At 36.9% G+C, this 12,789-nt stretch overlaps 1 protein-coding gene across 23 annotated transcripts in view; it reads left to right on the forward strand.

The window, feature by feature from the left end:
* col13a1 (collagen, type XIII, alpha 1) overlaps positions 1 to 9,225 on the forward strand; it is a 107,324-nt gene extending 98,099 nt beyond the window's left edge. For 13 of the 23 annotated variants that reach the window (XM_069538369.1, XM_069538374.1, XM_069538380.1 and 10 more), the window contains one exon: positions 5,565 to 9,224. In XM_069538369.1, coding sequence (XP_069394470.1) covers positions 5,565 to 5,597 — 33 coding nt within the window. In that variant the 3' untranslated portion in view covers positions 5,598 to 9,224. Of the gene's footprint in view, positions 1 to 50; positions 2,694 to 5,564 lie in introns of those variants that run through there. The other 10 variants (XR_011246009.1, XR_011246008.1, XM_069538373.1 and 7 more) reach the window with 5 other exon arrangements.
* Positions 9,226 to 12,789: the final 3,564 nt, after the last annotated feature.

The following is a 12,789-nucleotide window of genomic DNA, read 5'->3' on the forward strand; positions in this document are numbered from 1 at the left end:
GTTTGAACTAACATTTGACATCTAATCGCCTTTTGCTCTTTTTCTTGCAGTGACAATAACTTTGGAATGGCTGATGTGATTGTACATAGGATATTTATTTTTTTACTTTATCTCTATTCTGTTATATGTGGAAAAAATGTTTTTAAAAAATCCTAAAAATATATGGCAAAGTTTTTGTACAGATTGTTTAATACGTATGATAATGTTTGCGTATTCAAGTTTTATACCTATGCATTATTTTAATATTGGATAAGTAAAAATTATAATGTTGCAACATATGCATGATATTTGTGCATAATGTGAAGTGATAATGCTTATTAACTTATTGCATTATGTTGTTTTGTTCTATTGTAATAGACCATGCTGCACTGAGTTGTGGGGCTGGAAAGATTATGTGTTAGCATTTTGAAAGTCTTAGTTGAACTCTCCTCTTTGTGATGAAGTCTTAAAAACAAACATGGACATGCAGTGCATTTACACTAATTTAATGTTTAGTCAATAAAAACAGAGTGACAGAAAGCTCTTTAAAGCCTGCACTTTGAATTTTTGGTCATGTGCTCATATTATACCCATGAACATGCAGACCTATCAGATATAGCAGATTTAAGGCTGTCACCAGACTATAGCAGTACCTGGATGTTGGTCTATCAGTCCGTCCACTTTGGTCCAGCGTATGATATTTTTTATAAATGATAGTTATGGATCCTATAAAAACTGAAAATGTAATAAATGTGCATCACCTAATAAGTGCAGATACTGTTTTTGTTTATGAAAGTAATTCACTGATACACATAAAATGCTGACATTTTGAGTATAATTGAATAATAATATTTAATAATAATGATTACTATACAAAAATGCTGCTGTACATTAGAGATTAATTGGGCTGATTTTAGACTTGATTTGCCCCTTTCCACAATCAGTCGTTGCCAATTGGAGGTCAGTCTGTGCCACTAATCTGCCCAAATAAAGCTTTTTCTTTACAAAAGAATCTTAAATCTATCTTAAATCGTAAAAATCTGTCATAATGTCTGTGGTCTCCCGTGTTTTAAAATCGAGCGAGAGAGTTGAAAAAACTGTGCAGCAGCCTTTACATTATTTGAAAGGCATTAAAATCAGAAAGGTCCTAATTAGAACTGTGTACATCGATGTATCATGCTATTACCAAACAAGCTGAAATGAAGTCGGAATATAAGCTTTGAAACCTTCATCTTGTAGGTAAAGGAAAAACTTTTTTCCATTTTACTAATTTGTGCTCATTGGTGTTGCACCCAACAAAAATGCAATAATATTGGTTAAATATTGTTAAAAAACTATTTATTGAAAATGATTAGTGAAACAAAAAGTATTTTATGAATAGACAAGATAGGACTTTCAGTATACATGCTATAAAACATGGATTTGCACTTAAGGCAGAATGATGGAGTTACATGGCCGTCATATCTGTCAGTATGAAGTTATTGAAGATGCATCTGTATCTGTATACTATAATGCATGTTTCTACAGTAATAGTAGTTTTTTAATTTTTTCCAGAAATTTTCCAGAAATCCCCAGGTGATTCTCCTGTGGATTTCAAGTCAAAATCTCCCCAAGAGTTAATGATTTAGGTTTTCTTTTTTTACTGTAGTAATCAATCAGCTATTGAGCAGAGTGCTATGAAGTCTGCTCTGCGTAACAAGCGCGCCAGAGGATGCAAAAATATAAATGCTGTAAGAAAATACATGAAGTAATGCAAAAGGTTTAAATGCATTTAAAATAATGAGTTCTGATAGCTCTGATTCTGGACTGAATGTTTCAACAGGCATTACTAAAACCACACTATCCAAGGTGATAATCATTATGGGACAGCCTTAAATTCTGTGTCCAAGGTCTGATGGCTCATTATCAACAAGTATTGCAGACAATCAAAGTTTGCTGTTACCGTTTTGTGTCATGGAGGAGGGTGTCAACCAAGACCTCTTAACCATTTGAAGCTTTAAAGTCTTAGTTGTACAGCAGGAAAGCGACGGCTCTATTTATCTAAGCTTCTTGTACACATATTCCCTCTAGTTTCAGTTCACTGAAAATTATTTTTGCCAAATATTTCGGGCCACTTCCTGCTTTACAATTGTCAGGCTCTATGTATTAACTGTTTGTTGTGTTTGCTCATCTGCCTTCTAATCTGAGGCACAGTGCAGCCCATATGGTTGGATGAAAATATTGCTGCTCACCCTAAAGGCATACTGCTGCAATTGTCACATTGTCTCATCCGTTTATGAAGAAAGCTGTAACCTGCCTGGACAATGGAGATTTTTTTAAATCAAGAACTATAGAACATTTTTATCCACACGCGTTGTTTATGATGTAACTGTACTTATTAAGCTAACCTCATTAACTTTACCAAGTGACTCGGTGTTGAAGAAGAAATGGATGGACTGACCGGAGTGAAGCTTGATCCATAACGTGCTGCTGCTCTTTGACAAACCTTTCATTTGTGTTTCGCTTTGCCTGGATTTGATTGTCTACAGCCATGAGAGATTGTTTTTGAAGCTTCGACAGTAATAAATCCATCATGTGCTGCAGGTGCTGCACAGTACCTCACACTAACTCCTGCCTTAGTCTCCAGCTGCCATACCCGTCAAAAGTCCAGATTTGCTCTGAAATGTTCCAAATGTTTATGGTGTTTAAAGTGATAATTAAATATTAATTTCTGACGCTTTTGGTTTTGTTCTCAAAAAAATGTTTTAAATCTGCCAATTTATGGAGGCAAGAGATTTCCACAAGATTAATAACATTAAGTACAGTGTCATTAATTATGAATATAAAACAAGAAATTAATAACTTAATGTTAAATGGCTACTCTTGCTCTAGCTTTAGTGTTTATCAAGGGTTTGGACTTAAACCTGTGTTGTCTGGAACTAAACCATAGTCTCTTCAATTGTATTTTCTGTACTTCGAAGCTGTTTATAAAACTGCACCTGTACTTTATACTAAACTAGTTCGTAGTGTTTCTTGCAACTGTCACTACAGATGACTATACAGAACACTATATCTGAGGTCTAATGTAAGTGTGCAGACCTGAATGTTTAATATCATAGAGTTGATTTTAATATAGTTACAGCTCCAAAAGTTTAAAATCATTTACCGTAAGGACACTATTCTCACTCTCAAAGAACAGCAGACTCTGGACTATTCAAATGTCTCAGTAAAACATAATATGATGATGGCATGATTGGATAATTGCAAAAATGAGCAGGTGTATAGGTGTCCCTGATAAAAGTGCTTGGTGAGTGTATTGTTTAATGCAGTATCTCAAGTGCACTATCTGAAGGATGAGAAGAATGTAGACAGGTCTGTAACAGTCAGGTAAAGCTAATAGAAAAAGAATCATTTGTAACATAAAACAGACTTTAACAGTGTTATTGTAGGGGCAGGAGTTGAATACACCTTACAGTGATACTTGGACACGTCATCAGTGAAGAACCCAGGGTCATAGGGTGTTTCGGGTCTTTAATCTTCATACACCCTCTCCTGGGCGACCCAGCCGGGGGTGATCAGTCCCCGGCTTGTGCCCAAGTGGCACGTTGTTCCACGGATCCCCCCTGCGGATCCACAGCCACCTTGAGGCTCTCTCCGCGGCCTCTAGCGTGTTCTTGATGGCTCTCTTAGTATGCAGTCCGTTCGCTCCAAGGAGTTTGAGGGTTCGCGCAAGTGACTGGCCAGCAAAGCCACGGCACCCAACCTCGACTGGCTCGCAGCGGGCTTTCCAGCCGTTACTCCGGCACTCAGCGATGAGCTTGGCGTACTTGGCCCTCTTTCGCTCATTGGCCTCGTCGATGCGGTCCTCCCAGGGGACAGTTAGTTCTATTAGAACCACTTCTTTGGTTAACACCATGTCTGGGCGGAGTAGCGTGGTTGTGATGTTGTCTGGGAACTTGAGCAGGGGCAAAATGCTACATGATAACATACACATGTACACAATAATTAAAGTATATACATGACAATTAAAGGGATATTCTGCCGATAACTTATATAAGAGCCATCATATTGTTGGAGTTGTATTTTTAAATTTCTGAGATCAAATCTCTTAATGACCATTTTCTGGTACAGTGACATGTTGTAGGTGGTTCACCTGGAGGTGGAGCTTATAAAGTAACCTTATATTTCAGCCAGTGTTGCCAGATGTACGATAATTATTGTATTTGTACAATCATTTTGCCTTTTGTATGGTCAATAATGCAAATTACAATAATTTGATCATTTTGTGACATGTAAAATATGGATCAACCTGGGTTTAGATATCTCTTCTCACGTGACGTCTTTTAGGCAAATCATTCATGTTGGGATGATGAATGTGAATATAGACCCCTACATCTATATTCACGCATCTCCTCTCACGTGTCATCCCTTTAGCCAATCACGCTTATGATGATGAACGCTACCGTCACGTCGTGACACTGTGACTTGTAGCTCACATTCCTGTGTAATGTGTCAAAATAAGAGCCTTGGGCTGTGAAAAGGATCGTTTCTGTAAACTAATTTTGCTTCATAATCAAACAACTTCCAAACGTCGGTATCGAGCGACCTATCCCTACTCTGGTCGCGTATGACAATCTTCCTCAAAATAAATGAATTTAATGCTAATGTGAGGAAATTGCATTAATTTTTACTTGATCAACCTAAATAATAAAGTGCTGATTATCTCTGCTAACCCTGTTTGATTTAAAACTGAATGTGTGTGTGCCCACAGCATGGTCTGTATAATCCAACATTATTTGAGCTTTTCTAATGAGGTTTAAGACGATAATTGTTGCTGTTGGCAGACAGTCTCACAAGCACCTAACGTTAAGAAACATACACTTTTATGAACAGCTGTCATGATGGCTCAAGAACTCAGAAGCCGTATTGATTATGCTCCACAACTTTTATTTAATTGTTTGATTTTTAAGGGCTTGACCTTACTATATTAAGTGCTTTGAAATTATGTATTTTATGATTTGGCGCTTTAAAAATGAAATTCAATTGAATTGAACAAAGCTAACCTAGCATGACCATTTACAGTATTAGGCAGAAAAATTGGGAAGTTCAAGAGGCCAGAGACCTTTAGAAAGCAGGAATTGTGGTTAGTGAGGTAACCTCAGGGTTTATCTCTGGGTTATGTCAGAGTCATCAAGCCAATGTGTAGAAAAGCATTAGTTACTGAGCAGTGACTTGTTTATCCCATGGAGCACAGATTGTGAGATTGTCTCTTAGAGCAAGAGTCACAGGGCCACTTATGGTCATCATTTTATCTTTTTCCCATGTTGGCTACAGAAATGTTATAACCATGTCAGTGCTTTTCAATAAGGTATATTCAATAGAATCTTGAAAACATACCATGCCGATGATTCTAGGCGTTAGAATTGACTGTTAGAGTTAGTAAATCCAGTAGTAAGGTTGAGGTAGTGTCGCTAGGGTAGGGACATTTGAGGTAGGGATTTCAGATTAAAGAACTCTGGTAAATGCGCCGGACATTGAAGGATAAATACCCCCTTTTCTTTTGCATCTGATGTGATTAATCTGTATATGTCCACATATATTTAAAGGGTCAACATCCTTTCCAACTGGCTAAGAAGTAGGGCTACCCAAGACTGTCCCCAAGAAGACACAGAGAGGAAACTTGAAGACATTCTGAGATATCTTTGAGTTTTTACTCTAATCTGGAGTTGGCATTTTCAACGTTTTTTCCGGGAGGCTGGACCCAGGGCCAGTAATGTTGGAGGCTCCAGTGGCAGCAATGAGCATTTTAACTTCAATAAGACTGAAAAGTACAAACCAGTTATTCATTGAAGGCTCTGAGGACAGGACAACCATCACGAGCCACGGAGAGATGCTGTACCTACTGATGTGTTGCTGATGACTGCATACACATAGATCTATAAATCTCTAGTGAAAGTCATGGACACTTTAGCACATGCCGTTTGTTGTGTTTCCTATTGTGACATCAATACTGCAACTGTGATTAAGAATTCAGAGCAGCTCACAGAGCAGATAGATGCCATGTGTTTCCATGAAAAGCCAAAAAAACGCGGGAAAAAAAAACTAAGGGAGACCCTCTTGATGATTCCTTCTTGACACTGCCTTTTTTTAAAATCCCTTTACCTGCAGCTATTACATTTTATTTGAATGATTGTGCAGTATAGGAAATACCAGCTTTGACATCATGTCTGGTCATATATAAGATATAGTTATATATATTTTACTCTACTATTGAGGTGTTTAAAAGACACCACAATTCAATGTTGTAATTGTAAGTATTGTACAATATAAGACAAAGGATTGTATGTATAAAAGTACTCAGTCTTTGTAAATAGATTGCATTGATGAAACATGGATTTCACAAACAGAGGGAATACAAAGGTCAGTATTCATGTGCTGATTATATCGTAGTTATAACTTTCTGCATTTATGGTTTTTGAAAAAAACATGTTTTGGCCTCGTGTTAACCAACACTTTGTAAGTCTGCTATTTTTAACATTAGCATGCTGCATATCCAGGCTCTTTAACATGCCATGAGATATACTGCATGTACATACACCTATTTTTTTTACCTTTTGACTCAAAAACCTTCATCAGATGATGGCAAATTATTTATTGCTTTGTCACCAATGATATGAATTTATCTTTAGGTAATTTAAAAAAAGGAGCTTGTTACAGCAGTGACTGTACACGCAAATAACAAAAATGCCTTTCATCTGTGTTGAAAATAATAATAATGACTATCCTGTTTCAAATCAAATGTCCAGAAGCATTCCTTATGTCATATTGACAGCTGCCTTTTAAACAGACCGGGGTCAAAATGGTGTTTCATTTTTATTTATTTGTTGGTTTTTCTTCTGTTCTTTTTCTTGAGTAATTTGAGATGTAAGAAATTGTTTTAAGGGTTTCATTGTTTTCAAAAGGTGCAAGTGTTGCTACAAAACATTATTTAGTGGGTGAGATTTGCCTGTTACAATTCTTTTAATTTAAATCAATAGTTGTACTGTGTGTGATTGGAATCTTCATAAAAATTACATGATGTAAATTAGGATAAAAGATTGGAGTGGGTACTGATTTGATATTTAAAAAGAAAATCTTTGATGTCTGAGAGCTCAGAGTGCTGTAACTTTAAAAAACAAGAGCAAAAAAAGGACAACATCACATTTTCACATTGTTGGGTTCTGATATGTTTTCTCTATTTCATTGTTTAGTGTACATAATTGTCCATCTTGTATTTGTATATAAAAGTAATACAGTGACCTGAGCTCTCTTGGACATACACAAACGTTACTGGTATTAACATTTGATTTTTCAGTTTGATAGTTTAAGTTACCATTTAAAAAAAATCCCCATCAGTCAATGTAACACGCAACAACTCATTTATATAACAGATACACTCACAGATGTATGTCCTTTACAGAACTGGTTGTTGTAAAAAAACATCTTTAACTTTTTACACCTGAAAGTTTTTATTTCTGTTTCTGCTTCACATTTCACATTTCTGTTTTGCACAAATATGAAACTAACACATTTCTTTCAAAGTGAGAACAAGTTGTACATTTGCCATATTTACTTGGTTTGCTTTGCCACAACCTTTCTCTATCTTTAAGCCATAGAAAAGCAACAATGTACTCTTTATACGAACAAAGGGTTACAGAATATATGGTTCATGTAATATTTACAAATGTTTGTTTTGATCCATCCACCGAAAGTCGTTTCTGGACATAATTCAGTTATTATACATATACTGTTTGGTTTTGTGTCAAATATGAAGCTGTATCTGTGCAACATGTCATGCCTGTGACTCTTTCACTTGATGAGCTCTTCTGTTAAGCCATAATACACAGAGATTTGCCATTGAGATGGCCACTAGAATGATAAAAAGACAATTTCTTTACTAAATTGTTTGACATCAAGTTTAGTACTAAATATGGTGTAGTAAAATAGTACTTGTACTATTAGTATTGATTCGTCCCAACTCACACAGATTAAAAATAAAGATGGCTGACATGTCCTCCCATTGAAAACATAAAACATAAATATCCTGGATATGGGTGCTGCCATCTGACACTGTTGACTTAAATAGGAGCCCGTGTCTGTGCAGTAATGATCATTAATCAGTACTACACAGTAACAAGGTCTCATGAGTACACACCCCTGACGTTTCATCGTCAATGGTGTGTACTCATGAGACCTTGATAACATCAACTTTTTTACGTAAAACTAAAGAAAAAGTTAAACAGGACACAAAACACTCTTTGGAAATGTATTTATTTGATGTGTATTTTGAATTTTTGGTTTAGTCCATGTCCTATCTTCTAACATGTAGGGGGTGGTGTTTATGATTTGTACTGTAGCAGGCCAATAGGTGGCAATCGAGATATTTTGGATAGTTTGGGGGAGCTGTCATGTCATCCATCTACCTAAACCTAACCCGTACTGAAAGAATGAAAGTCCTTGGTATTCAGGAATGGAACAGTCTTCAAGTGAAAAATTGTGAGTCTCTACTTTGGATCTGCAGGATCATTTGCACAATTCGCAAATATAAAATATTTTTTGGGCTAACACTATTAGCATTTCTATTTGTAACAAAACAAAGATAAACCACTGTTAAACATCTTGCTTTAAATTTGATAAAAAGGAGATATTCTATGTATAAATCTTTTTGATGTGAAACTCTGTACTATCAGTTTAGAACAGTATTTGAGGATGGATAAGTGGGCATTATACAGAATTTGCATGTAATTGTTTAGCCTGTATGGAGCACTATTATTTACATTTGTTTTCATCTTTTGTTTCTTTATATTGGAATGTTAGATCTACTCGACATTTGATGATTTTTTTCTCAATAGTCAAAAGAAATCTGATAGCCGAGTGACTTTTGTGCCGATTTCTATGCTACCACCACCTTGAATTGATATGTGTAACATTGTTTTCCATGATTCAATATGACTTCCAACCACAGGTGAGGAATTTACTGCAGCCCACATGCTGCAACCTACACCTGTTATTTAAGTGTGGTGTCACAATGGAATAAGGTAATGACATTGTTTTTGCTTTCCAAAAGAATTTATCTTTATTTTTTATAATCCAAACAATGGCAGCTGTTGTTACTGATTGCCGAACAGATTCACTGCTAAGTACAATTAAAGTATTTCAGCAATTTGTCACTGACTCAGAATAAAGAAACCAAATTGCAATGCAAGTGAAATTAAGTTTCAATGTTTTTTTTACTTGGTTGTTTGCATGCATGTCTGTTTTATTGTTTGATTTAAAGGTTATAGGTTTTCTGCAGTAAAGCATATCTTTTCTTAAACATAAACCTAACAACGTATTTTTGTGCCTAAAAGTAACAAAATATGCTTTGTGTGGCTCAACCTACAAAAGGTTGATTTGGTGCCTAAATCCAACAAGGTGTCTTTTGTACCTAGTCCTAACTAACTTGTTTTTGTTGCCTTAACCTAACCAAGTTTTTTTTATGTTATCCTCAAAAGCACTCATTATTGTAACCATGAGGACAAAGGTCAGGTGCCTCTTCTCATCTGATGCAAGGGACAAACACTCTTGTGTAAACTGGATTTTACCATTCATATTGGTAGAGTTGTAACTACTTTTACCTATTTTTGTACCCCTGGGAAGTGCAATTTAAGTACATCATTTATAGGTAATGTAGTACTTTTTTTCAGGGATGACTTTGGGTGAGAGACACTGTTCTTAAGAAGGTGCAGAGCTTGATTACTACTCTGAGAAAGCCATTTGACCATCTTCGGAGTATTGGAGAGTTCCTCAGCAGCTGAACAGCCTAGCCAGAACTAGCTGTTTTCCTTTTGTGAGACTCTGGGCTGCTCCTGCTGTAGTTCTGGCTGCAATGGTCAGAGTCCCTTTGGGGAGCATAATGCTGAGAAATAACCATCTGTCTTTTGGGATGAGGACCTCTAATCCCCCCCAGGGAACTCAAGAGCTCTGTCAGTCCTTGTGGAGGACATTGCCACCAGGCACTTCTTAAAAAAACCTTTATCTTGGCTTCGGCTCTTACTGTTGTCAAGAGGCAGAGTCTAGATTTGACAGAGTGCCCAAAGTTGGTTCTTGAAGAGAACTGGGGCATTCAAAATAAAACAGATAACAATAATAAAAAAATTGATTGAGATTACGAGGAAGGGGAAGCTGTCTTTACTGTTGAGGTATGGAAGGAGACGAAGCAGTGGAATCTGTGTTTCACTTGCACCCTTGCGTCCTAGGCACTGCAACCATGTAATGACTTGGATAGAGTCCATTCTATTCCACCTGACTCGGGAGGGAAGTGTCACAACAGCTGATGGTGTTCACCTTTCTGAGCAGTGTATGGTTGATTATGACACTACATATCATATAAACATCTTCAAACACTCATAATGGAACAGCCCGCTGTGTAAGTAAAGGATGCAGGCCCTTCGAATGCAGTCTGGTTTCATGTTGTGAAAGTCAATGCCACCAGTGTTTGGCAGCTACACAATAATATTCCATACAATATTGTGCCACAAACACAGAAACCAAAACTTAGATCTATAAATCTCTCGTGAAAGTAATGGACACTTTAGCACATCTGATAATAATAATATATATATATATATATATATAAAATACCTTGAATTTATATAGCGCCTTTCAAATGACCCAAGGACGCTTAACAGTTCTTCCAGTTTGTTTTCTCCAGTGATACAAAGAGGACAATTTGCAAAAACATAATCAAGCAGGAAGGGGTACAAAAATACAAAATATCCAAAAAGTCTCCATGACTACTGCAAACAACCACATGTTGATTCAAAGGAGTAAATGAGTACAAATTATGAATAGTTGTGAAAAATAAAAATACTGTTAAATCATACTTAAGTACACTTTTCATACATCAGTCATGCTCTACATAAAAATCATTTTATGTTCGAGAGAGGGCAAGGGAGTGAGAGGATAGGGGGCTTGGGCTCAAGCATAGACTGTATTGTTGTTTTGGAGGTAGACTCCAGGTGTCACAACGCAGTAAAAGGTTGAGTTAAGTTTTTGTCCTGTCTCCATGTTTGTATTGTGACTTCCTGTTTTATTTTGAAAAGTAACTCCTCTCATTTCAGGTCACTTGCCCTTCCTCATGTGCCTCGGTCTGATTGTCTTCCCGATCCTGATTATACTCACCTGTTTCCCATTACCTCCATGTGTGCTTATAGTCTGCGTCTCCCCTTTGTCCTGTGTCAGTGTGTCTTGTCCCTTGTCGAGCGTCACCAGCCTTTAGTCACAGATCCACAGTTACAGTCGGTTGCCTTGTTAAGAGTGTTTTTTGTCAGTGTTTTGCCTCTTAGTTTTCATAGCTCCTTTTGTTAGTTTAGTTATTATTAGATCTTGTCCCTCTTCGGAGGAGATTTCTGTTTATATTTATATTAGAAGTATTGTCCCTCGTTGTAGGAGTTTTATTTTAGTTCATAGTGTTTCCCGCTTAGGAGAAGATATATTTTTGTTACTAGTTCATCGCGTATGCCTCATTGTAGGAGTTTTGTTCTTTTTGTTAATGTTTGTAGTTAATTCCCTCTCAGGAGGAGATTTGAGGATCCTACCTTCAAGGAAGGTAGGATTTTGATTTGTAAGTTTTGTAATCTTTCCCTCTCTGTTCTTCAGTCATTGTATTTGTGTGAAAATAAAATACACGAGCTGCATCAGCTTTCTCCTAACTCTGCATCCGAGTCCTTCCTCCAAGACCTGTGCGTGACACCAGGTCTGAAAAGTGAGGGAAGGAAGATAGGGAAGTAGCTTAAAGTGCAATACCATTAAGAGCCATCAGGGTTTGGCTCCAAAAGCTGTGGCTCTAATTGACTTTTATTCATAAAATGTCAACTTCTCTCTTGAAAAATTAATCCAATGACTTTTGTTGACCAGACTGCAGCTCAATCTCATCTCTGGAAGGGTTAAAGTCTTGAACCATTATTTCCATTTTGAATTCACACGTAGGGTTGGGCATGATGACACTACAGTAGCTGGTTGGCAAGCAAATGTAGCTGCTGCCACACAGGCAGCTGATGGTTTCACCTCCAGCTGGGACCTCAGTGGTCGCTAGTTCAAAAACCTTACAGCAGGCGGCAACCATATATCACTTGTGCAATAGGGTGTCCCAAAATTGTAGTGCAGTAATTTTGTTTCCAAGATTGAGATTGTGTTTTTTCCAGAAGATCCCACCCAAATATGACTGGTTGGGAGGCACCTCTGATAACTTAAAAATCCTGCTGTCCTCCGTTTTCCAAGTCTAATTCAGATGGTTAACTTGACTAAGATGTTCAGATACTGTCCATTGACTGACTATGCTTGCACAAAGTGACAAGGTTTTTCAGAACTTTCAAAGTTTCGAAAATGTTCTAATCCTCGAATAACACGACGCAATTGATGTGAAGATGCACAGTTTACATTATTTGCCTCATCCTAGTTGAAATATTTGAAATCAAGTGAAACCTGTGTCGTGATGCAGCAGTGGGAGATATTTTAAGCCAGTTGTCCTCTTCTCCTCTTTTCTGTAGGAGAATATTAGTAGATCTTTTTTTTACAAAGGATCAAAAATGACCTTGCGATCAAATTCATGAAAGTAGGGGGACTTGAAGATCGCTTTGCATTTGGTGTGAACACAGCAAGAAGACTGACCATTGTTTCAAACATTATGGTACTGTGCAGAAACTACATCGTATGCAGAGAGAATACATCAACTTGCTTGTGATGAAGTGAATCATTAAGATAAAAACAAGAAATACAGTTAAACAAAAACAAAAAATAAATAAAAACTAC

Source organism: Paralichthys olivaceus, chromosome 14 (genome assembly GCF_024713975.1).
Source record: "Paralichthys olivaceus isolate ysfri-2021 chromosome 14, ASM2471397v2, whole genome shotgun sequence".
NCBI classification, from domain to species: Eukaryota; Metazoa; Chordata; class Actinopteri; order Pleuronectiformes; family Paralichthyidae; genus Paralichthys; species Paralichthys olivaceus.